The sequence below is a fragment of the Pongo abelii genome, chromosome 1 (assembly GCF_028885655.2).
Source record: "Pongo abelii isolate AG06213 chromosome 1, NHGRI_mPonAbe1-v2.0_pri, whole genome shotgun sequence".
Lineage (NCBI taxonomy): Eukaryota > Metazoa > Chordata > Mammalia > Primates > Hominidae > Pongo > Pongo abelii.
In genome coordinates this window covers 121,415,383-121,440,102 of record NC_071985.2, presented here as the reverse complement: position 1 = coordinate 121,440,102, position 24,720 = coordinate 121,415,383, and the positions used below count along the sequence as shown (strand labels likewise).

General features: G+C 38.6%; 1 protein-coding gene and 1 long non-coding RNA gene across 3 annotated transcripts; one reads left to right on the top strand and one right to left on the bottom strand.

The window, feature by feature from the left end:
- The first annotated feature begins 16,474 nt into the window (after positions 1 to 16,474).
- Positions 16,475 to 24,720, top strand: CHIA (chitinase acidic). Of its 2 annotated transcripts, XM_024253078.2 has the most exons (9): positions 16,475 to 16,676; positions 18,818 to 18,874; positions 19,527 to 19,692; positions 21,931 to 22,055; positions 22,236 to 22,359; positions 22,645 to 22,830; positions 23,272 to 23,391; positions 23,479 to 23,620; positions 24,364 to 24,720. In XM_024253078.2, the coding sequence occupies exons 1-9, from the start codon at positions 16,543 to 16,545 to the stop codon at positions 24,621 to 24,623; spliced, it is 1,314 nt and encodes a 437-aa protein (XP_024108846.2). In that variant the 5' UTR covers positions 16,475 to 16,542; the 3' UTR covers positions 24,624 to 24,720. The 2 variants fall into 2 exon arrangements, with proteins under 2 accessions (XP_024108846.2, XP_009244716.2); XM_009246441.3 differs by lacking the exons at positions 16,475 to 16,676; positions 19,527 to 19,692.
- Positions 19,539 to 23,948, bottom strand: LOC129049714 (uncharacterized). The gene is made up of 3 exons (XR_008512969.2): positions 21,916 to 23,948; positions 21,105 to 21,205; positions 19,539 to 19,764 (listed from the first exon to the last, which is right to left on the bottom strand). It is a non-coding gene; the product is annotated as an uncharacterized LOC129049714 (long non-coding RNA).

The window sequence follows — 24,720 nt, the reverse complement described above, 5'->3', positions numbered from 1 at the left end:
GAGGGCGGGCCAAAGCAGGGCGGGGCATCGCCTCACCTGGGAAGTGCAAGGCATTGGGGGATTTCCCTTTCCTAGCCAAGGGAAGCCATGGCAGACTGTACCTGGAAAATCGGGGCACTCCCACCCAAATACTGTGCTTTTCCAAAGGTATTAGCAAACGGCAGACCAGGAGATTATATCCCGCTCCTGGCTCAGTGGGTCCCATGCCCACAGAGCCTTGCTCACTGCTAGCGCAGCAGTCTGAGATTGACCTGTGAGGCAGCAGCCTGGCAGGAGGAGGGGCATCCACCATTGCTGAGGCTTCAGTAGGTATACAAAGCAGCTGGGAAGCTCGAACATGATGGAGCCCATTGCAGCTCAGCAAGGCTGGCTGCCTTTATAGACTCCACCTCTGGGGGCAGGGCATAGCTGAACAAAAGGCAGCAGAAACTTCCGCAGACTTAAACGTTCCTGTCTGACAGCTCTGAAGAGAGCAGTGGTTCTCCCAGCACAGTGTTTGAGCACTGAGAATGAACACACTGCCTCCTCAAGTGGGTCCCTGACCCCTGTGTAGCCTAACTCAGAGACACATCCCACTAGGGGCCAACTGACACCTCATATAGGTGGGTGCCCCTCTGGGATGAAGCTTCCAGAGGAAGGATCAGGAAGCAATATTTGCTGTTCTATAATATTTGCTGTTCCGCAGCCTCCACTGGTGATACCCAGGCAAACAGCGTCTGGAGTGGACCTCCAGCAAACTCCAACAGACCTGCAGCTGAGGGATCTGACTGTTAGAAGGAAAACTAACAAACAAAAGGAATACCTTCCACATCAACAAAAAGGGCATCCACACCAAAACCCCATCTGTAGGTCACCAACATCAAAGACCAAAGGTAGATAAAACCACAAAGATGGGGATAAAACAGAGCAGAAAACTGAAAATTCTAAAATCCAGAGCACCTCTTATCCTCCAAAGGATCACAGCTCCTTGCCAGCAACAGAACAAAGCTGGACGGAGAATGTCTTTGATGAGTTGGCTTCAGAAGGTCTATAATAAGAAACTTATCCAAGCTAAAGGAGCATGTTTGAACCCATCACAAGGAAGCTAAAAACTTAGAAAAAAGATTAGACGAATGGCTAACTAGAATAAACAGTGTAGAGAAGACCTTAAATGAACTGACAGAGCTGAAAACCATGGCACAAGAACTTCGTGATGCATGCACAAGCTTCAATAGTCGATTTGATCAAGTGGAAGAAAGGGTATCAGTGATTGAAGATCACATTAATGAAGTAAACCTAGAAGAGAAGTTTACAGAAAAAAGAGTAAAACGAAACAAACAAAGCCTCCAAGAAATACAGGACTATGTGAAAAGACCAAATCTACATTTGATTGGTGTACCTGAAAGTGACAGGGAGAATGGAACTGTGTTGGAAAACACTCTGCAGGATATTATCCAGGAGAACTTCTCCAACCTAGCAAGGCAGGCCAACACTCAAATTCAGGAAATACAGAGAACACCACAAAGATACTCCTAGAGAAGAGCAACACCTAGATGCATAATAGTCAGATTCACCAAGGTTGAAATGAAGGAAAAAATGTAAAGGGCAGCCAGAGAGAAAGGTCGGGTTACCCACAAAGGAAAACCCATTGGACTAATCTCTCGGCAGAAACTCTACAAGCCAGAAGAGAGTGAGGGCCAATAATCAACATTCTTAAATAAAAGAATTTTCAACCCAGAATGTCATATCCAGTCAAACTAAGCTTCATAAGTGAAGGAGGAATAAAATCCTTTACAGACAAGCAAATGCTGACAGATTTTGTCACCACCAGGCCTGCCTTACAAGAGGTCCTGAAGGAAGCACTAAACATAAAAAGGAACAACTGGTACCAACCACTACAAAAACATGCCAAATTGTAAAGACCATTGATGCTATGAAGAAACTGCACAAATTAACGGGCAAAATAACCAGCCAACATCATAATGATAGGATCAAATTCACACACAACAATATTAACCTTAAATGTAAATGGGATAAATGCCTCAATTAAAAGACACAGACTGGCAAACTGGATAAAGAGTCAAGGTCCATCAGTGTGCTGTATTCAGGAGACCCATCTTATGTGCAAAGACGCACATAGGTTCAAAATAAAGAGATGGAGGAAGATCTACCAAGCAAATGAAAAGCAAAAAAAACAGCAGGGGTTGTAATCCTAGTCTCTGATGAAACAGACTTTAAACCAGCAAAGATCAAAAGAGACAAAGAAGGCCATTACATAATGGTAAAGGGATCAATTCAACAGGAAGAGCTAACTATCCTAAACATATATGCACCCAATACAGGAGCACCCAGATTCAAAAAGCAAGTCCTTAGAGACCTACAAAGAGACTTAGACTCCCACACAATAATAATGGGAGACTTTAACACCCCACTGCCAATATTAGACAGATCAACGAGACAGAAGGTTAACAAGGATATCCAGGACTTGAACTCAGCTCTGAGCTAAGCGGACCTAATAGACATCTACAGAACTCTCCACCCCAAATCAACAGAATATACATTTCTTCTCAGCACCACATCGCACTTATTCCAAAATTGACCACATAGTTGGAAGTAAAGCAGTCCTCAGCAAATGTAAAAGAACAGAAATCACAACAAACTGTCTCTCAGACCACAGTGCAATCAAATTAGAACTCAGGATTAAGAAACTCACTCAAAACTGCACAACTACATGGAAACTGAACAACCTGCTCCTGAATGACCACTGGGTAAATAACGAGATGAAGGCAGAAATAAAAATGTTCTTTGAAACCAGTAAGAACAAAGACACAACGTACCAGAATCTCTGGGAAACAGTTAAAGCAGTGTGTAGAGGGAAATTTATAGCACTAAATGCCCACAAGAGAAAGCAGGAAAGATCTAAAATTGACACCCTAACATCACAATTAAAAGAACTAGAGAAGCAAGAGCAAACACATTCAAAAGCTAGCAGAAGGTGAGAAATAACTAAGATCAGAGCAGAACTGAAAGAGACAGAGACACAAAAAACCCTTCAAAAAATCAATGAATCCAGGAGCTGGTTTTTTGAAGAGATCAACAAAATTGATAGACCGCTAGCAAGACTTACAAAGAAGAAAAGAAAGAAGAATCAAGTAGATGCAATAAAAAATGATAAAGGGGATATCACCACTGATCCTGTAGAAATACAAACTACCATCAGAGAATATTATAAACACCTCTATGCAAATAAACTAGAAAATCTAGAAGAAATGGATAAATTCCTGGACACATACACCCTCCCAAGACTAAACCAGGAAGAAGTGGAATCTCTGAATAGACCAATAACAGGCTCTGAAATTGAGGCAATAATTAAGAGCCTACCAACCAAAAAAAGGCCAAGACCAGATGGATTCATGGCCAAATTCTACCAGAGGTGCAAAGAGGAGCTGGTACCATTCCTTCTGAAACTATTCCAATCAATAGAAAAAGAGGGAGTCCTCCCTAACTCATTTTATGAGGCCAGCATCATCCTGATACCAAAGCCTGGCAGAGACACAACAAAAAAAGAGAATTTTAGACCAATATCCCTGATGAACATTGATGCAAAAATCCTCAATAAAATACTGGCAAACCAAATCTCGCAGCATATCAAAAAGCTTATCCACCACGATCAAGTTGGCTTCATCCCTCGGATGCAAGGCTGGTTCAACATATGCAAATCAATAAACGTAATCCATCACATAAACAGAACCAACGACAAAAACCACATGATTATTTCAATAGATGCAGAAAAGGCCTTCAACAAAATCCAACAGCCCTTCGTGCTAAAAACTCTCAACAAACTAGGTATTGATGGAATGTGTCTCAAAATAATAAGAGCTATTTATGACAAACCCACAGCCAATATCACACTGAATGGGCAAAAACTGGAAGCATTCTCTTTGAAAACTGGCATAAGACAGGGATGCCCTCTCTCACTACTCCTATTCAACATAGTGCTGGAAGTTCTGGCCAGGGCAATCAGGCAAGAGAAAGAAATAAAGGGTATTCAATTAGAAAGTCAAATTGTCCCTGTTTGCAAATGACATGATTGTATATTTAGAAAACCCCATCATCTCACCCCAAAATCTCCTTAAGCTGATAAGCAACTTCAGCAAAGTCTCAGGATACAAAATCAATGTGCAAAAATCACAAGCATTCCTATACACCAATAACAGACAAACAGAGAGCCAAATCATGAGTGAACTCCCATTTACAATCGCTACAAAGAGAATAAAATACCTAGGAATTCAACTTCCAAGAGATGTGAAGGACTTCTTCAAGGAGAACTACAAACCACTGCTCAACAAAATAAAAGAGGACACAAACAAATGGAAGAACATTCCATGCTCATGGACAGGAAGCATCAACATCGTGAAAATGGCCATACTGCCCAAGGTAATTTATACATTCAATGCCATCCCCATCAAGCTACCAATGACATTCTTTACAGAATTGGAAAAAACTACTTTAAAGTTCATATGGAACCAAAAAAGGGCCCGCATTGCCAAGACAATCCTAAGCCAAAAGAACAAAGCTGGAGGCATCACGCTACCTGACTTCAAACTATACTACAAGGCTACAGTAACCAAAACAGCATTGTACTGTTACCAAAACAGATATATAGACCAATGGAACAGAATAGGCCTCAGAAATAACACCACACATCTACAACCATCTGATCTGTGACAAACCTGACAAAAACAAGAAATGGGGAAAGGATTCTCTATTTAATAAATGGTGCTGGGAAAACTGGCTAGCCATACGTAGGAAGCTGAAACTGGATCCCTTCCTTACACCTTATACAAAAATTTGTGCAAGACAGATTAAAGACGTAAATATTAGACCTAAAACCATAAAACCCTAGAAGAAAACCTAGGCAATACCATTCAGGACATAGGCATGGGCAAGGACTTCATGACTAAAACACCAAAGGAATGCCAACAAAAGCCAAAATAGACAAATGGGATCTAATTAAACTAAAGAGCTTCTGCACGGCAAAAGAAACTACCATCAGAGTGAAAGGGCAACCTACAGAACGGGAGGAAATTTTTGCAATCTACCCATCTGACAAAGGGCTAATATCCAGAATCTACAAAGAACTTAAACAAATTTACAAGAAAAAAAAAAACCATCAAAAAGTGGGCAAAGGATATGAACAGACATTTCTCAAAAGAAGACATTTATGCAGCCAACAGACACATGAAAAAATGCTCATCATCACTAGTCATCAGAGAAATGCAAATCAAAACACATTGAGATACCATCTCATGCCAGTTAGAATGGCAATCATTAAAAAGTCAGGAAACAACAGATGCTGGAGAGGACGTGGAGAAATAGGAACACTTTTACACTGTTGGTGGAAGTGTAAATTAGTTCAACCATTGTGGAAGACAGTATGGTGATTCTTCAAGGATCTAGAACTAGAAATACCATTTGACCCAGCAATCCCATTACTGGGTATATACCCAAAGGATTATAAATCACGCTACTATAAAGATACATGCACACATATGTTTATTGCGGCACTATTCACAATAGCAAAGACTTGGAATCAACCCAAATGTCCATAATGATAGACTGGATAAAGAAAATGTGGCACATATACACCATGGAATACTATGCAGCCATAAAAAAGGATGAGTTGGGCCGGGCGTGGTGGCTCACGCCTGTAATCCCAGCACTTTGGGAGGCCGAGGTGGCTGGATCACGAGATCAGGAGATCGAGACTGTTCTGGCTAACACGTTGAAACCCCGTCTCTACCAAAAATACAAAAAAAAAAAAAATTAGCCAGGCGTGGTGGCAGGCGCCTGTAGTCCCAGCTACTCCAGAGGCTGAGTCCGGGGAATGGCGTGAACCCGGGAGGCGGAGCTTGCAGTGAGCCGAGATACTGCCACTGCACTCCAGCCTGGGCAACAAAGCGAGACTCTGTCTCCAAAAAAAAAAAAGGATGAGTTCATGTCCTTTGTAGGGACATGGATGAAGCTGGAAACCATCATTCTCAGCAAACTATCACAAGGACAGAAAACCAAATGCCGCATGTTCTCACTCATAGGTGGGAATTGAACAATGAAAACACTTGGACATAGGGCGGGGAACATCACACACCGGGGCCTGTCGGGGGGGTGGGGGCCTGGGGGAGAGATAGCATTAGGAGAAATACCTAATGTAAATGACAAGTTATTGGGTGCAGCAAACCAACATGGCATATGTATACCTATGTAACAAACCTACACGTTGTGCACATGTATCCTAGAACTTAAAGTAAAATTTTTAAAAAAAGCCTTATAATCCTTTTCATTTTTTATAGTCAGTAGTAATGTCCCCATTTTTATTTCTGATTTTAGTAATTTGAGTCTCCTCTCTTTTTTCTTAGTTTATCTATCTAAAAGTTTGTTGAAATGTTTTATCTTCTCAAAGAACTTTTTATTTTATTGATTTTCTCTATTGTTTTACTATTCTCTATTTCATTGATCTGAGCGCCAGTCTTTATTATTTCCTTCTTTCTGCTACCTTTGGGTTTAATTTGTGTTTCTTTTTCTAGCTCCTTAAGTGTAATTAGATTGTCAATTTTACATTTTTCTTGTTTTTCAATGTAAATATTTAGATTTATAAAGTTCTCAGTAGCACCTTCATAGTGTCCCATAAGTTTTGCTATGTTGTTTTTATTTTCATTCATTTCTAAGTATTTTTTAATTTCCCTTGTGACTTGCTTCTTTAATCTATTATTGTTTAAGAGTGTGTTATTTAGTTTCCACAAATTGGTGGCTTCTACAGTTTCACTTCTATTATCAATTTCTAACTTCACCCCCATTGTGGTTGGAGAAGGTACTTTGTATGATCTCTGTATTTTTAAATCTGTTGAGACTTAATTTGTGACCTAACATACAGTTTATACTGAAAAATGTCCCGTGTGTGCTTGGGAAGAATGTAAATGCTGTTTTTGTTAGGTAGAGTATTCTGTATATATTTCTTATATCAAGTTGGTTTATTATGTTGTTTATGTCCTCTATTGCCTCACTTAACTTCCATGTGGTTGTTGTATTCATTACTGAGTACAGGCTATTGAAGTCTCCAACTATCATTTATTGTTGAACTGTCTATTTCTTCCTTTAATTCTGTCAGTTTTTGCTTCATATATTTTTATAGGGTGTCATTAGGTACAGAAATGTTTGTAATTGTTAGATTCTTGCTGTATTAAACCTTGTATTAATATGTAATGTCCTGCTTTGTCTCTTCTACATTTTTTAATTTATAATCTATTTTGTCTGTTACTAATATAGCCACCCCTGCTCTCGTTTGGTTACTATTTGCATGGAATACCTCTCTCCATCCTTTCTCTTTCAAACTATTTATGTCTTTAAATCTAAAATGAGTCTCTTGTAGACAGCGTATGGTTGGATCATGTGTTTTAATTGATTCCGCCAATCTCAGTATTTTGGTTGAAGCATTAATATATTTATATTTAGAGTAATTACTGATAAAGAGGGAATTATTTCTGTCATTTTAATTGTTTGTTTCCTATATGCCTTTTAGCTTTTTTGTCCCTCATTTCTGGCATTACTGTCTTTCTTTGTGGTTGGTTGATTGTTTGTAGTGAAATGTTTACATTTCTTTCTCATTTCCTTATACACACACACACACACACACATATACATCTATACACATGTATACACACATATACATATATACATACACACATATATATACACACACATATATAGCTATTTTCTTCCCCATTGGTTACATTGGGTATTACATTTAATATCCTAAGGTTATAACATTCTAATTTGAATTTACACAGGTTTAACTGCAATAACTTACAAAACTCTGCTCTTTTACAGCCCCATTCCCTACCCCTTTCAGTTGTTGATGGCATAAATACCACCTTTATACATTGTGTGTTCAAAAATGTAAACTAACAATTCTTTGAAATGCATTTGTCACAAATTATGTGGAGAACAAAAAGTGGAGTTACAAGCCATTGTTACAATAATACTAGCTTTTATAATTGCCCATGAGTTTCCTTTTACTGAGAAGTTTATTTATTCATATGGCAGCAAGTTGCTGTCTAGTGTCTGTTTATTTCATCCTATAGGACTCCCTTGAGTATTTCTTGCAGGACAGGTCTATTGGTAGCAAACCACATCAGCTTTTGTTTATCTAGAAATGTCTCATGTTATCCCTTGTTTTGAAGGATAGTTTTGCCAGATAAAAGATTTTTGGCTGACACTTTTTTTCTTTTAGAACTTTGAATCTATCTACCAACTGCCTTCTGGCCTCTAAAGTTTCTGATGAGAGATCTGCTGATAATTTTATTGAGGATCCCTTGTATGTGGCCAGTTGCTTCTCTTTTGATGCTTTCAAGACAGTCTTTGTCTTTGGCTTTTAAAATTTGATTATAATGTGTCTTGTGTGGATTTCTTTGAGTTCATCTTATTTGGAGTTTGCTGAGTTCTTGGATGTCTATATACATGTCTTCCATCAAATTTGGGAAGTGTTAGGCCATTATCTTTTAAAATATTCTCTCTGCTCCTTTCTTTCTCTTTTATTTTTCTTGAATTCCCACAATGGGTATGTTGGTCCACTTGATGGCTTTTCACATGTCCTTTAGGCTCTCTTCAGTGTTCTTCAATTTGTTTTCTTTTTTGTTTTCAAGTTTGTTTCCTCAAACTTAATAATTTTCACTCTCCTATCTTTATGTTTACCAATTCTTTCTCCTGTCAGTGCAAATCTGCCCTTGAACCATTCTGGTAAGTTTTCCATTTCAGTTATATTACTTTTTAGCTCCAGAATTTATTTTCTGATTTTGTCCAAATTTTTAAAAATCTTATTATTGATATTTACATTTTGTTCATACACCATTTTTCTTCATTCTCTACATCTTTTTTTTTAGTTCTTTGAGCATATTCAAGACAGTTGTTCTAAAGTCTTTGTCAAGTATATTTGCCATCAGGTCTTTTTCAGAGACTTTTCTGTTGATTTATTTTTTTCGTTTGAATGAGCTATACTTTCTTGTTCCTTTGTATGCCTTGTGATTTTGGGTTAAAAACTGGACATTTGAATCTAATAATGTGGTATCTCTGAAAAGCAGATTCTCCCCTTTCCCCAGAATTTGCTGGGGGTTTTTTGTTACTGTTTTGGTTTCTTGTCTTTTTTGTATTTTTTGTTTTTTAGAGATGTGATCTTGCTATGTTGCTCAGGCTGGCCTCAAACTACTGGGCTCAAATCTCCTCCCAGCTCAGCCTCCATAGTAGCTGGGATTACAGGTCACTGCACTTGGCTTTGGTTTGAGGTTTTGTTTTGTTATTTTTGTTGTAAGCTATCTCTGTGCTGAGAATAAGCCTGAAATATAAACTTAAGATCTTCACAGTTCTTTTCTGAGCCTTTCCTTAGGCATATGCAGTCACTTTCTAATTCTCCCAGTATATACAGTTATTTTTTAATGTTCTAGTGTTTGATGTCTGGCTTCCAAATGTTGGAAAGAGAAAAATAAAGGGAAGGTAAGAATGGTGCCAACCCTTCACATCGCCCAGATGTTACTTCAGCCAGAGGGGGAGTAGCTTGCAACAATGGGAGGAGGTGCAACAACAATGACTGCCTACTTCTTTGTCTGCACCTTTGTAATCAGAAGCAGCAATCAGTGATAAGAGCACAGATCTCTGATATTTGAAGGACATAGTCCTTTTTTGCCCACCCTGGCTCCCACAATCTCTGTATAAGCTGCTCCTGGAACACATGCACAGCTGCCTGCCTTGGGGCTTGGTGGTGGGGGAAGAATATCTGCTACTGTGCTAAGAACTGAAATTGACTAAAATTAACTTCAATTTACCTACAAAGCTTTTTTCTGAAGTTGCAAGCCTTCAATAGACTCTAGAGTTCCAAAGTAGTTGCATCAGACAAATTCTGCCAGTAAAATTTTTGTCTAGGAAGGGAGACAGATTCCTGGTACTTTCTACTCTGCCATCTTCTCAGAATTCGTTCCTCATTTTCCTTTTATGTGATTCTCCTTTAAGGTAAGCATATTGGAAAAGAAGAAAGAAAACTGCCATTATTCTCGATGACATAGAAACCAAAAAATGCATAGAAAAGTATTTAAGCTAATAATCATGTTTAGTGATATTGCTGGAATTAAAGTTTTTATATAAAGATTAATTGCATTTATAGAAACAAGTAATAAATAGAAAATGCAGTTTAAAATGGTACCATCTATAATAGAGACAAAATATATAAGAGATCTGTAATTTCTTAAGATGTGAAAGACTACTATGGAGAAAGTTATATAACTTTATTAACGGACACTTTCAAAGATGTAAATAACTTGAGAGGCAACCCATTTTCATGGAAAAACTTAAAATCATGAAGATTTTCATTTTTTCCAATGTTATTCCATGTAGTTCCAATCAAAATTCCAATGGGGTTTCTTATGGGATTTTTATGATAAAACTAAAATGAAAGCATAAAAGGCCAAGATAACTAAGGCATTCCTGAAGATGATAAACGGTGTGTGTTTGTTGGAGGGTGGGATAACATTACCTATGACAGGTCTGAGGAGTGGTAGAAATGGCATTTCAAATTAGTGTGGAAAAGATGGGCTATTAGAATTACACTGGGGCAAGTAGTTACCTACATGGAAAAAATGAAATTGGATCAAGTCTATGCACTACACACAAAAGATAAATTTGATAAATTAGGAGCTCAAATTTAAAGGCAACATTTAAAATTTTAGAAGAAAATATAAAGGATATTTACATCCTCAGAGTAGGGAGAAATTTTTCAAATAAGATTCCAAAAAATCAAACTATAAAAAACAAGTGATATGCATTTGACTATATTAAAATTAAGAATTTATTTTCATTATAAGGCACCATAAAGAGAGTGAAAAAATAACCCATAAAGCTGTAAAAGATATGTTCAATGCACATAACTGAAAAATAATTACAATCCAGAATATATAAAGCATGGCTATAAAAATTAACAAACTTGTGGGCAGCACGATAGAAAAATGGGCAAAAGATACAAGCAGGCATTTCACAGAAAAGGAAACAAAAACAGCCAATAAATGTCAAAAATGCTCAACCACATTAGTAATTTGATAGATATAAACTAAAACTACTCACCTTAATGACATAAATTTTAGTCTGATGATTAAGTTTTGGCAATTTTAGTGTGATGATTCAGTTTTGGCAAAGATGTGGAGTGATAGGAATTCTCATACATTGCTGTTGGTAGTGTAAATTGATATAACTACTTTGGAAGAAACTTTCTAGCTAAATACTAAATGTTAATATGCATGTGTTATTTCACTGGGCAATTCCATTCCTAGGTGTAAACACTGGAAAAACTCTTGTAAATGAGTACCAAGAAACATGTGTACAGGAATGCTTATAGCAGCATGTAGAAGAAAAATATTGAAAATAAACCATATGTTGTTATACATAGAAAGGATAAGTAAATCACAGCATATTTGTATAATGGAATACCATAGAGCTATGAAAATAAGTGAACAGCTGCTACTTGTACCAATTGGATAAATCTCAAAAACAATGCTGAGCTAAAAATGCAAGAAATAGAAGAATGCATATGGTATTATTTCATTTCTATAAAGACTAATTAATATGTTGAAACTAATATAATAAAGTGATTATAATAAGTGAATATAAAACTAATGAATGTATTATTTAGGGAAACAGATATATGTGATAATACTATAAATGAAGTAAGAAAATAGTTCAAAACTCAGAATAGTGGTTACTCCAGGGGAATGAGGAGCATTTAACTGTGGAGAAGTATATAGGGTAATACTCAAAAATAATGTTATTTTTTAAGTTAGGTAGTGATGGAGAAAGGGTTTTCATTTTTACTTTTTTTTTTTTTTTTTTTTGAGATGGATTCTCGCTGTTGTCACCTGAGCTGGAGTGCAATGGCACTATCTCAGCTCACTGCAACCTCCGTCCGCCTCCTGGGTTCCAGCAATTCTCCTGTTTCAGCCTCCCAAGTAGCTGAGATTACAGGCACCCGCCACCACACCCAGCTAATTTTTGTATTTTTAGTAGAGATGGGGTTTCACCATGTTGACCTGGCTGGTCTCGAACTCCTGACCTCAGGTGATCTACCTGCCTTGGCCTCACAAAGTGCTGGGATTACAGGTGTGAGCCACCACGCCTGGCCACATTTTTCCTAAAATGTGTACCTAAACTCGTGTGTATGGTAGCTTTTACAATTAAAGAGACTAAATATAATACAAGGTTATTGAAAAAAATAATAATGTAAAAGGATACACATGGTCACAATTTAAAACTGTTCATTCTATGACTCATAATGGCAGTAATTCTTTCCAATACCCAAGTGCTCAGATGGGATGCAAGTTTGCTGGGGACTCACCTGGAGCTCTTAAGGAGCTATTAAAAAGAAAGGTTTAATCTGTAGGTCATGTCATTTATTTAGAATCAGGGATGCCAAATTCAATAGAAAATACCTCACTAGATATAAATGGTAGCTACACCCGATAGTCCTGAATATGATAAACCTGGAGCTACTGGCTTTGCTGTTTGTTTTTGCAAATCCTTGACTTTGATTTGACATTCTGACTCTTTGGCTCAACTGTATTCTCTTGACTACCTTGGGAAAATGCCTCACTCAATTTAACTTGGACCAAAAACTTGCCTACTTAACACAGGGATCTGGATCTGGTGTTTAATAGCTAATTGATTTTCTCATCTGCAAAACTGGTGTGATAGTAATAATCCTCTTCATAGGGTAAAAGAAATAATAAAGTCAAGCCCTCTGATGATAGTGATTTTTTTTGGTCACTCAGCTTTCACTTTTTATTCTTTCAGAATTTCATTTTGTGACCAGTCCTTGTGAAAACGTAAATCCAATTGCCCTGCCCTTTCCCTAATCAAAGGTCTGGTGTCATACAACAATATGCTTTTCCCCCAGGATTTAATTCTTGTCATTCATGGATGGAAAATAAAATTGGAGTTTATTTATCCTAAGCCTTCCTCCCACACCCCTCCCCATAGAAAGACTTGGTTTCTATTATATTAGAGGCAGGTTCTGTATTCTTTTTGATTCTGTGAGTTTCTTCATGTCTTTCAAATATATTGATTTGTGCTTCTTAGAGTTGGTATTGATTGCTTACAAAATTAAAGCCTAAGTGATATAAGCACCAAATACAGTCTCTGGCACATAGTAGGTACTTGTAGTGTTTGTTGATATGATTATTTTTCACAATTGAAATGTTCCCTGAACAACACACACTACAGCCTGTCAGTGGGGGTGTCAGGAGGGAGAGCATCAGGAAAAATAGCTAATGCATGCTGGGCTTAATACTTTGGCGATGGGTTAATATGGACAGCAAACCACCATGGCACATGTTTACCTACATAACAAACATGTACACCCTGCACATGTACTCTGGAACTAAAATAAAATATAAAATTTTTCCTGGCAGCACTTCTATTAGACTTTCTCTGGTTCTGAGAGTAGAACAAAACACTTAACCTACCAATCATAGGAAGAATGGATACAATTTAGTTTCCAAATGTGATAAATGGATAAACCTGCCTGGACTCACAAGAACTCCGCTAAGGTGCTGAAATCCTATAATGAGCACCCACATTCCCACCAACTGCATTCCTGGTATTGTCACAAGACAATATCATATAAGCAATACAGAAAATATGTTCTAGAGTACATAAAGTAAATCAGAAGAAGGAGAGATCATTAAGATACAAAGAAAAGATCTGAGTTGGACTTTGAAGAACTGTTAAGATTGGGATAGGCAGTGAGGATAAGGAGACACTGCAGGCAAGACATTACAGGCAAGGAGTGGAGGGATAACTTGAGCAAAGACATGCAAGGCATGTTTGAGGACAAAAATAGACCTTTGGCCAAAGGAGAAATGTATTATAGAATAATGGTAGTGAATTATGTTTGGAAGGGGTAAATTGGAGTTAATTTAAATACAAAATTCCAGAAATGGTCAAGTTGCAAATATTTCTATGAAGAGACTCATTTCAATATCATCGATATTATTTCTATCCATTAGCAACACAAAGTTTTTAGGGGATGTAATTTGAAACTACAGAACACTAGAGAGTTCTTGGTGACCTTTAGAGGGGACATTTTGAGATCCGAACATTCTTAGATAAAATTATCATATAGTCATGACTTGAAGCCTTTCCAAAGAACATGTGTGAGTAGAATATTGAGAAAGTAGCACCTAAAGAGGGAAGATTTCTTAGGCACTGATTGCACAAATTACATATGAATAATTCCATGAGGAAAAAAAGGTTTAAGAACAGCTAATAACTTCCAAAGTTTCTTTTTATTTATTTTTCCATAAAGACTTGCTTTGATGCCAGAAACAAAATGTCCACAACAGAAAATCTAACCACAGTATCTAAACAGTTGCTTATCAGCCCTGGGAACTGCCAAAAAAGCTATTAAACTGGTGCTTTCCATGGTGATGGTCTCCACCACCCTGTTAGGCGCCATGACATTGTTCTGTCCTTGTTGGGCAGAGAAGGTGGTGATACTGGTGGTGGGAGGGTGTAGGTTGAAGGTCTTGGGAGGCTGTTTGTAGAAGAGAAGTTCCGTTGATTTACTGATTAACTACATACACATCTGGGTCAAATCGTTCTCCATTTAGAAGCCTTTGTGATAACCACGGAATCAGAATATATAAAAAGCCAATCTAGGCTCTGCGGGGCTGGTGCTGACTGCAACCATGACAAAGTTTATTCTCCTTACAGGTGGGTTTGTAATCAGAGATTGACCCTTCATCTTATCTAGTTTCTTTTTCTCTCACAGGCTCTGACAATCATAAAGTGGTCTTCATACTACATCCCTATACTTTTCCATTCTTCTTTCATCATTTCAAATTTCAAATGAATCTTGTTATACACAAATCAGTCTGCCTCTTGTTCTCTTAACTTCAACTGACTCTGGTAACATTTCTGCTTTTGTTAATCCCATGGACCTGGTCCTAAAGGAAAAGCATACTTTCTCCTAGTGTTAGTCTTACTCTTTCATCTTTTGTTCAGCCATTCCTTTTTCTTTACTCTTCTTCCTATGCCATCTCATTTTAATTGGAATAATGTTTATTTATTTGCTTGTGTCCTTGGACTAGTTTTTCGGGGAAGAAAATCAGTAGGAACTGAGATAGAGTTATGCAAGTTGTCTTTGTTCTGCTGTTTTCAGAATTATTTCTCTATTTATTCCCCTGTTATCCTACTGAGTTGATGATGTACCATAAACATGTTAGAAATTAAATTATTCAAAGAGGTTGATTCAGTAAGTTGTTTAGAGCCAAGTCATACCAAGAATTTATTAGTTGCTCTAGAGCTGGGATTTGCAAACTGTTTAAGCTTCAGAACCTTTTCCAAATGAAACCTCAAGCTCAATTTATAAAACAATCAGAGTAGAAGAATTGCTTTGTAGAAGTCAGGGAAAGGCATCTGGAGTCTCACCCCATAGTTCCTAGCTCTTCTCTCCTCATATAAGGCCTCCTGAAAGTCATTCCAAAAAACCCCTAAAGCCCAGAAGATACTGAATTCTCTAATTTAGCAGATGCCTTATCTGTTGGAAGGCTGTGTTCTATCACTCAGGTAGGGGAAGAACGAATGGATGTGTCATCATTGAGTACAGTGATCAGTTGGTGATTTCAGTAAGTACATCTTCCATAGATAGTAAACTTCAGACTCAGCATTCAGTAACATTTATTTGTGACATGCAAGGTGTGAGATGAAGGCACCATGGTCATTTTTGATAAAGGTGGGGAAAGGTAGATCTACTGTTGTATTCACTGAAAAGCCTTTGGAATCACCACCAAATTTCACTGAGGCTGTAACAATTTATGGCAAATTGGAAGGCAATCAATCCTTCAGAATTAGATTCTACAGGGTACAGACAATTGGTTCAAAGTAGATGCTTTTTGTTTCTATCTAGGTCTTGTCCTTGTACTGAATTTGCAGCTGGGTAAGTCATGGACTCCATGTTTTATCATTGAATGTATATATACGAGATAAACCATACTAGGGAAAGAGAGCTGCTGTTTGCTTCACAGACAGATGGGTTTGATTTGGGAGTAATCTAGTGTTTTGGATTGGCTGTCAGTGCTATCCTCTTCAGCATGACCATCTGTATTATAAACTGGTACTCACTGGCCTTCATAGGACTAGGGGCATCTTTTCTTAGAAGGCTGCTAGCTAGGCTTATCCAAAATCCCAAAATGAGTCTGTCAAAGTTAGAAATAAACAACTCCAAGTTAGTGACCAGTTCTGAGTTAGAATCTTAGGAAGCATCTGCAAGAGTGTTCATACTAACTACCTCCACACAGAAATCAGGCCTCTGAGGCACAGGGAGGGAAACAGAGGCAGGGCCAAAACTCAGAGCACACTTCAGTGGATCCTAAACCAGGCCATTGTCCCTCCTGCTGACTATACACAGGCTCTGCCTACCAGCTGACATGCTACTTCACCAACTGGGCCCAGTACCGGTCAGGCCTGGGGCGCTTCATGCCTGACGACATCGACCCCTGCCTCTGTACCCACCTGATCTACGCCTTTGCTGGGATACAGAACAACGAGATCACCACCATCGAATGGAATGATGTGACTCTCTACCAAGCTTTCAATGGCCTGAAAAATAAGTAGGAAGAGGGAGATATTTAATTTGGTATCCCCTTTTTCAGTACTTCCCAAACATTAATGCTTCTTAAAATGTAGTTCAGATCCATGGATCTGAGATGGGGACCAAGACTCTGCATTTCATTTTTCTTTTATAATTGACAAAAATTGTATGTGTTTATTATGGACAATGTAATGTTTTGAAATAAGTGTACAGTGTGGAATGGCTCAATCGAACTATCAACATATGCATTTCCACAAATACTTAATGTTTTTTGTGGTGAGAACACTTAAAATGTACTGTTAGCAATTTTCAAAATACAATATATTGTTACTAACAATAGTAACCATGTTGTACAATAGACCTCTGCAACTTATTCCTCATTTCTAACTGAAATTTTGTATCCTTTGACCAACATCCCCCCCAACCCCCATCCCCACACCACCCCCAGCTTCTGCTAAACCACCATTCTACTATATACTTCTACGAGTTCAACTTCTTTTAGATTCCACTTATAAGTGAGATCATGTGGTATTTGTCTTTCTGTGCCTGGTTTATCTCACTTAACATCCTCCAGGTTTATCCATATTGCTGCAAATGGCAGGATTTCCGCCTCTTTTTTCAGACTTAATAGAATTCATTGTATGTAAAGACCACATTTTCTTTGTCCATTCATCCATTGATGGGCACTTAGGTTGATTCCACATCTTAGCTATTGTGAATAGTGCTGCAATGAACATGGAAATTCAGGTATCTCTTCAACACACTGATTTCATTTCCTTTGGATATAAACCCAGTAGTGTAACTGCTGGATCATATGGTAGTTATTTCTTTGATTTTTTGAGGAACATCTATACTGTTTTCCATAATGGGTATACTAATGTTCATTCCCACCAACAGTGTGCAAGAGTTCCTTTTTTCTCCATGTCCTCTCCAACACTTACCTTTCATCTTTTTGATAACAGCCATTCTAACTGGATTGAGTGGTGTCTCATTTGATTTTGATATGTATTTCTCTGATAATTAGTGATGTTGAACATTTTTTATATACTTGTTGACCATTGGTATGTCTTCTTTTGAGAAATGTCTATTAAAGCCCTTGGCCCATTTTTTAATCAGGTTATTTGCTTTCTTACTACTGAGTTGTATAAATTTCCTATATATTTTTGATACTAATTCCTTACTTGATATATGGTTTCCAACTATTTTCTCCCATTCTATAGGTAGTCTCTTCACTCTGTTTCCTTTGTCATGCAAAAGCTTTTTAGCTTGATGTAATCCCATTTGTCTATTTTTGCTTTTGTTGCTGCACTTTCCAGGTCGTATCCAAAAAATTCTTGCTGTAGCTCTTGGAGCTTTTTTTAAGGTTTTCTTCCAGTAGTTTTACAATTTGAGGTCATAAATTTAGGTCTTTAATGCATTCTGAGTTGACTTTGTTCAGTTTAGTCATATTTAAGAGAAGGAAAGCTACAGGTGATTGCTACTATCAGTAATGGCATTATCGTGAATACAGCTACTAGAATTTAAGTTACAATGACTAAGACTAAATAAACTCCTTTACAGCGGTGTTTCTTGAAGTGTGGTCCATTGACTACTTGCCTCAAAATCATGTGAGGTACTTGAGTAAGTGTTAGTTCCTACTGCAATCCAACTGAATTGGAATCTCAGGAGAAGGGGTGATAAACCCAGATTTTTAATGTTGTCCTCCGACAACACTTGCACTTAATTATTATGTACGTTAATGTTTGGGAATCTCTATTCAAGAGAATGTGTATAATTTCAAGCCAATTAATTAATTTTAACATTACAGAGGCTAAAAATGTAATTAAGCTCAAGCAACATTTACCATTTTATCTGATAGAATAGAATATTATATTAGCTATTCATGCTTTTTAAACTTACACATATCAAAGATACTACCAATACACAATATTTTTTAAAGCCCAGTTTCAAAATTTAGATGTCCCTAGGGAACCCTGAGTGCATTCATGACAAGAAAAACACAAAGAATTTTTATAAAGGAAGTTTTCAGTAGGAGAGGAAAATTGTTCTACAAAAGGCAAAACAAAAATATCTGACCAGATCCAATACTAAAGCAATGTATTTTAAATGGAGGGAGTCATGAATTTTGAAATGTATCTGTTTCTATGCTTTGCTTTACAGGAACAGCCAGCTGAAGACTCTCCTGGCCATTGGAGGCTGGAACTTCGGGACTACCCTGTAAGTCTTCTATGGAAAGCATGTTGTTCGTTTGCTATTGAAAACAAGTTAGCCCCATGTGATCACTGTCCCCTTAGACTTCACAGTCTAAGACAGGGTATTGAGGATGTACATAAACAAATATATGAATTAAATAAATTGCTACACCAGAACCTCAATATTAAGTGGAACACAATTTATTTCATACATTTAATTTAGTGGACATTTGGGGGCCCTATCCACAGAGGTTTACTTACTGAGGTTCCCAAACAACCTCTTCTTAAAGTATTTCAAAAGTACAAACCCTGAGGAGAGTGTTATAGTGCTTCCCTCTATTTATCTTCTGGTGGGGGGAGGAATGAGAAACTCACACAAATAAACAAGAGGACTTCTTGGAGGGTACATGTTTGGGGAAGGAACACAGTGTGCTGGGTTTGCCAGGTATTCAAAGAAACAAGGGCAACTTGGGAGAAAGAGCAGAGTTGGGGGGATAACAAAATAAAAGGAATGTTAAGATACCATGGCTGGGAAGAGAGGAGAAAACCAAGAACATGCTTTACTCTGGGCTATGGGTCCTGATGAAGGGCTCTGAGGCAGAAATTGAGAGCTTGATTTTACTCCAAGGTGTTGGGACCACCAAGGCCTCACGCTGCCTTCTTTGGGTCTCCCTCAGTTTCACTGCCATGGTTTCTACTCCTGAGAACCGCCAGACTTTCATCACCTCAGTCATCAAATTCCTGCGTCAGTATGAGTTTGACGGGCTGGACTTTGACTGGGAGTACCCTGGCTCTCGTGGGAGCCCTCTTCAGGACAAGCATCTCTTCACTGTCCTGGTGCAGGTGGGGAAGGAAGTCCCAGTCTTTAGCCCAAAAAGATTCAAAGTCTTTCTTTCCGAGGAGAATTGGGTGGCTCTAGGGTAAAACAAAACTTGAATTTAAACTGATAGAATATTAGCATTGCAAAGATTCTTATATATCATGCATTCATTAAACAAACATTTAATAGCAACAACGAAACAACATGTGAGCTGTGTGCCAGGCACTGCTCTACATGTTGTTTTAAGAACCATAACTCATTTCATCTTCATATTTACTCTATGGCATACATACTATAAGTATTATAATCTTTATTTTACAGATGAGGGAACTAAAGTACAGAGAGGGTTTAAGTAACTTGCCCAAGATCACACAACTAGTAGGCATCATAACTGCCTCGCAGTTTGGCTACAGAGTCCATTGCTTCTAAGCATTACACTAGGCTGCCCGTTATTACTGATATTCTGTGGCAGACATTGTCAGGCTAAATATAAGAATAAGACACTATCCTTGGCTTTGAAGAACTTCTTCTGAGGTGGAAGACTGAAAAAATATGAACAATGACAGTGTATTGTGATAAATGCCATGCTAGAGGTCTGCAGAGTACAAAAGTAACAAGGAAAGAGGGTAACTAATTCTGCTCTGGGGCAGGATCAGAAAGTGTTTCCTAGAGAAAGTGATCCTTGGGCTCAGTCTTGAAAGAAACTAGTGTTAACCAATTAAGTGAGGATGGGAATGGCGCAAATGATATACAGATAAGTGTGAGCAAGTGGGTGAGTAACGGCTGTGAAGTTGCATGAAGAACAAGATAATGTGAGAACTTTTATATTATGTTCAGGAATTTGCACTTTACCCTTGACACAATGGGACAGTTTTGAAGAATTTAAATAGTAGAGAGCTGGCTTTAACAATAGAGGATAAATTAGAAGGAGATGAGAAGGCATGGATAGAATTAGGAGGTTATTGTAGTAAATCAAGCAAGAAATGATCAGGGCCCCAACAAAGGCTCTAACACTGAGGGAAGAAGAAGATGTGTATAAGAGATATCAAGAGGATAGAATCAATAGGATTTGGAGATCAATCGGAAATAGGAAACGGAGAGGACCTCCAGTTTTCTGACTTTGAGGATGTGTTTGATTTTAATGCTGTTAACTAAGACGGTAAATAAAGGAAGAAGTGTAGATTTGAAAGAAGAATTGACCTTGAACTTGATGAGCATGAGGTATCTGTAGAGCATCCTAATGGAATGCCCAGTAGGCATCAGATAAATATCAATCTGGAGTTCAGGACAAAAAAGCTTGACTTGATATACTTGGTTTTTAGACTTACTGTCTCCCAAGACAGATTGTTTGCTATACCATTCTATGTAACAGATCATCACCCAGCCTCTGAATAGTTTCATTGTTAAGTAATAGGTGAAAAGTCAATTTACTTACTTGTTGAATTGCTCTAATGATCATAAACGAATATCTCTTTCTTGGCTGGAACATGCCTGTAGTCATAATTTATAACTTCTGGTCATTGTTTCCAGTTCTTCCTGGTGAAGCAACAGAGAATAAGACTGCACCTTTTGCAGTATATGGGCTTAATGTCTTAAGACAGCTGTAATGCCTTGTCTATAATTTCTCTTATTCCAGTTAAATATCTTAGTTCCTTCAATCAATAACTACATGACAATTTTCAGAGCCAGTCTTCACTGGAACATACTCTGGCACGCCGTAATAGTGCAATTATAAGAACTAAACCCAGTACCCCAAATGAGATTACAGTCGCACAGATACAGGTGGATTAATCTCTAGTATTGAACGGGAACCTATCATCTAGCTGTTACCGCCTTCCTTATTGGCCAGTTCACCATTTTATTTGATGGGATGTCAGTCCTGTAAAGTAGTTCATCTACTTTATGAAACAAATTTCTATACTGCTGGATGTAGGGTATCACTGCAACTGTAGCTTCAAAGTATAGAGATACAATGGAGCTCTGATGGTCATCTGGGACCTGGGTTTTGGTCATGACCTACCTACTAACTCACTGGGGGACTTTGGTGAAGTGTCCTAACTCTTATGCATATTAGATAGCCAGAAAATTCAATAATATTATCTATCCTATCTACTTTATTAGGTTGTTGTGAGACTAAAGTAAAATAAAACATGTGAAAGCAATTTAAGAGAGAAGCATTATACGAACATATGTTTATTATTATTATTTAAGGAGCTAAAATCAGCATCATAGCTGTCCTATTACACCTTATTATTCTGTAGGAAATGCGTGAAGCTTTTGAGCAGGAGGCCAAGCAGATCAACAAGCCCAGGCTGATGGTCACTGCTGCAGTAGCTGCTGGCATCTCCAACATCCAGTCTGGCTATGAGATCCCCCAACTGTCACAGTGAGTGATGTTCCTTATCTTCAAACTCCTGGAGGTGTCACTCGGGCACACTAGACTTGTCCTTGGTCTGGCTTGCTATTCAGGGACCTTGTTTAGGAGACTTTAGAAGTGGTGTCCTGTGCCTGCATAGGTGTGGGAAATGACCATCAGAATGATTTTAAATCCTCCACCCCACCTCAGGTACCTGGACTACATCCATGTCATGACCTACGACCTCTATGGCCCCTGGGAGGGCTACACTGGAGAGAACAGCCCCCTGTACAAATACCCAACTGACACTGGCAGCAACGCCTACCTCAATGTGGTGAGTCCCTGTACAGATGCAAATGCAGACCAGAGATGATGACGAAAATCACACAGAGACTGGGACACAAAGTAGACATAAATTCTGCAAGTGTCTCACTTAAACAACTGTCCTCAAGTTGATCATATTTCATTAACTACAACTTCGCCAAAATGTTTTGAAAAAAATACTAATCCATCTGAAATTAACAGCATAGAGTTTTACCTGTTGGAATAGGGGACTAATATAACTAAGCACTGGGTCTTCAGCTGGTTGGGCCCTGTAACTAACCCACTGACATTGCAGGATTATGTCATGAACTACTGGAAGGACAATGGAGCACCAGCTGAGAAGCTCATCGTTGGATTCCCTACCTATGGACACACCTTCATCCTGAGCAACCCCTCCAACACTGGAATTGGTGCCGCCACCTCTGGTGCTGGTCCTGCTGGGCCCTATACCAGGGAGTCTGGGACCTGGGCTTACTATGAGGTATGTAGATTGGACTGAAAAATGCTCTGTGAATTCCATGCACTGTGCCTTAGGGCTAGAATCTGCTGAAATCTTGAATGTTCATTCTGTCTCCTACCTAAATGCTTTAAACACAGCTGCTTAAAGTGTTTAAATAACATTCATTTACATAATTCAAATGAAGAGCATTTAACAGTGCATAATATCCCTTCACACAACAGACTACCTTTTTAATGTAATTTATATTAGCACACAGGTAATAAAATAAATATACCTGTCATATTACTGTGGGTTCCCAAAATCATTTGACAAGCAACTTGATCCTCTTTACTACAAATAAAAACCTGTAATTAGAAATTGAGCAAAACCCCAACTGGAGACATGAAAGAAGAAAAATTTGAAACATGTTTTTCTTTAATGGGAGTAACATTTAAAAGATTTGAATCTCTTGACTTTTGAAAGATCTGTACCTTCCTGAAAAATGGAGCCACTCAGGAATGGGATGACCCTCAGGAAGTGCCCTATGCCTATCAGGGCAATGTGTGGGTTGGCTATGACAACGTCAAGAGCTTCGATGTTAAGGTAAGATCAGTCCCTTAAATGTGCTGAGGTCCCAGCCCTGAGTCCCAGGAAAGCAAGTGATTCCTGTTATCCTCTTTCTTTAAACAGGCTCAATGGCTTAAGCACAACAAATTTGGAGGTGCCATGGTCTGGGCCATTGATCTGGATGACTTCACTGGCACTTTCTGCAACCAGGGCAAGTTTCCCCTAATCTCCACCCTGAAGAAGGCCCTCAGCCTGCAGAGTGCAAGTAAGTGACTGAGAGGGAATGCCCAGGTGTATAAATGCCCCTTCTCCAACTCAAAAAGCAACCCTGATGTCTTCCCACCTCCCCCCTGCCCAGGGATCCTCTTTCCATTTCACCTCACTGCTCTTGCCCAGATGAGAGACAGGTTTTACCCTTGAACAGCCATGTCAGGAACATTATGCACTTATGGGAAGCCAGGCCTAACTGGGTGGGTGTTCTAAGTCTGCTAAGTCTTAAGTGTGTGGAAGAGCCTCAAGAAATTATGCTAACATCAATATAAGTATCTGCTTCTCTATGAATCCCTTATTCAAAGTCTTTCTCAGCCCACCTGGGGAGATTAAGAAACCCTCATCAATGCTCACATATCTCTAATCAGTGATTCAGGGGATGTATCTATTATCTAAATTTTTTCCAGATTTTTCCTAGAATTTATTTGTTCACCATTTATGCCCAGATTCTAGAAGAGTGTTTTGCATACATTTGGTGGTTAGTAAATACTTTTTTGAATGATTTAGATGTTCTAAGGAAAGAGCAACCTTTTTTTACAATTAAAAGCCAGGCTGGCTTGACACAATAGCTTTACTTATCTCCTGAATATGGAGCTACTTTCTCTTCTCAGTTGCAGGGATCCAGAGCCAACTGCACCCCACCTCCACACTTCCACTCCCACAGTTCTCTTCACCTCTAGGTGAAGCTTAGAGCCTCTCCCAAGCCCACTAGTCTGCTTTTACTGCTGTATGTTTCAGGTTGCACGGCTCCAGCTCAGCCCATTGAGCCAATAACTGCTGCTCCCAGTGGCAGCAGGAGTAGCAGCGGGAATGGGAGTAGCGGCTCTGGAGGCAGCTCGGGAGGCAGTGGATTCTGTGCTGGCAAAGCCAATGGCCTCTACCCCGTGGCAAATAACAGAAATGCCTTCTGGCACTGCCTGAATGGAGTCACGTACCAGCAGAACTGCCAGGCCGGGCTTGTCTTCGACACCAGCTGTGATTGCTGCAACTGGGCGTAAACCTGACCTCGTCTATATTCCCTAGAGTTCCAGTCTCTTTTGCTTAGGACATATTGCTCATACCTAAAGTCCTGCAATAAAATCAGCAGTCAAAACA

Coding starts and splice junctions, on each gene's coding strand:
- CHIA (XM_024253078.2), top strand. CDS start 16,543: ATGCCTGACGACATCGACCCCTGCCTCTGTACCCACCTGATCTACGCC. Junction 22,360..22,644: donor GCAACGCCTACCTCAATGTG/GTGAGTCCCTGT, acceptor CTGACATTGCAG/GATTATGTCATGAACTACTG. Junction 22,831..23,271: donor GGACCTGGGCTTACTATGAG/GTATGTAGATTG, acceptor GACTTTTGAAAG/ATCTGTACCTTCCTGAAAAA.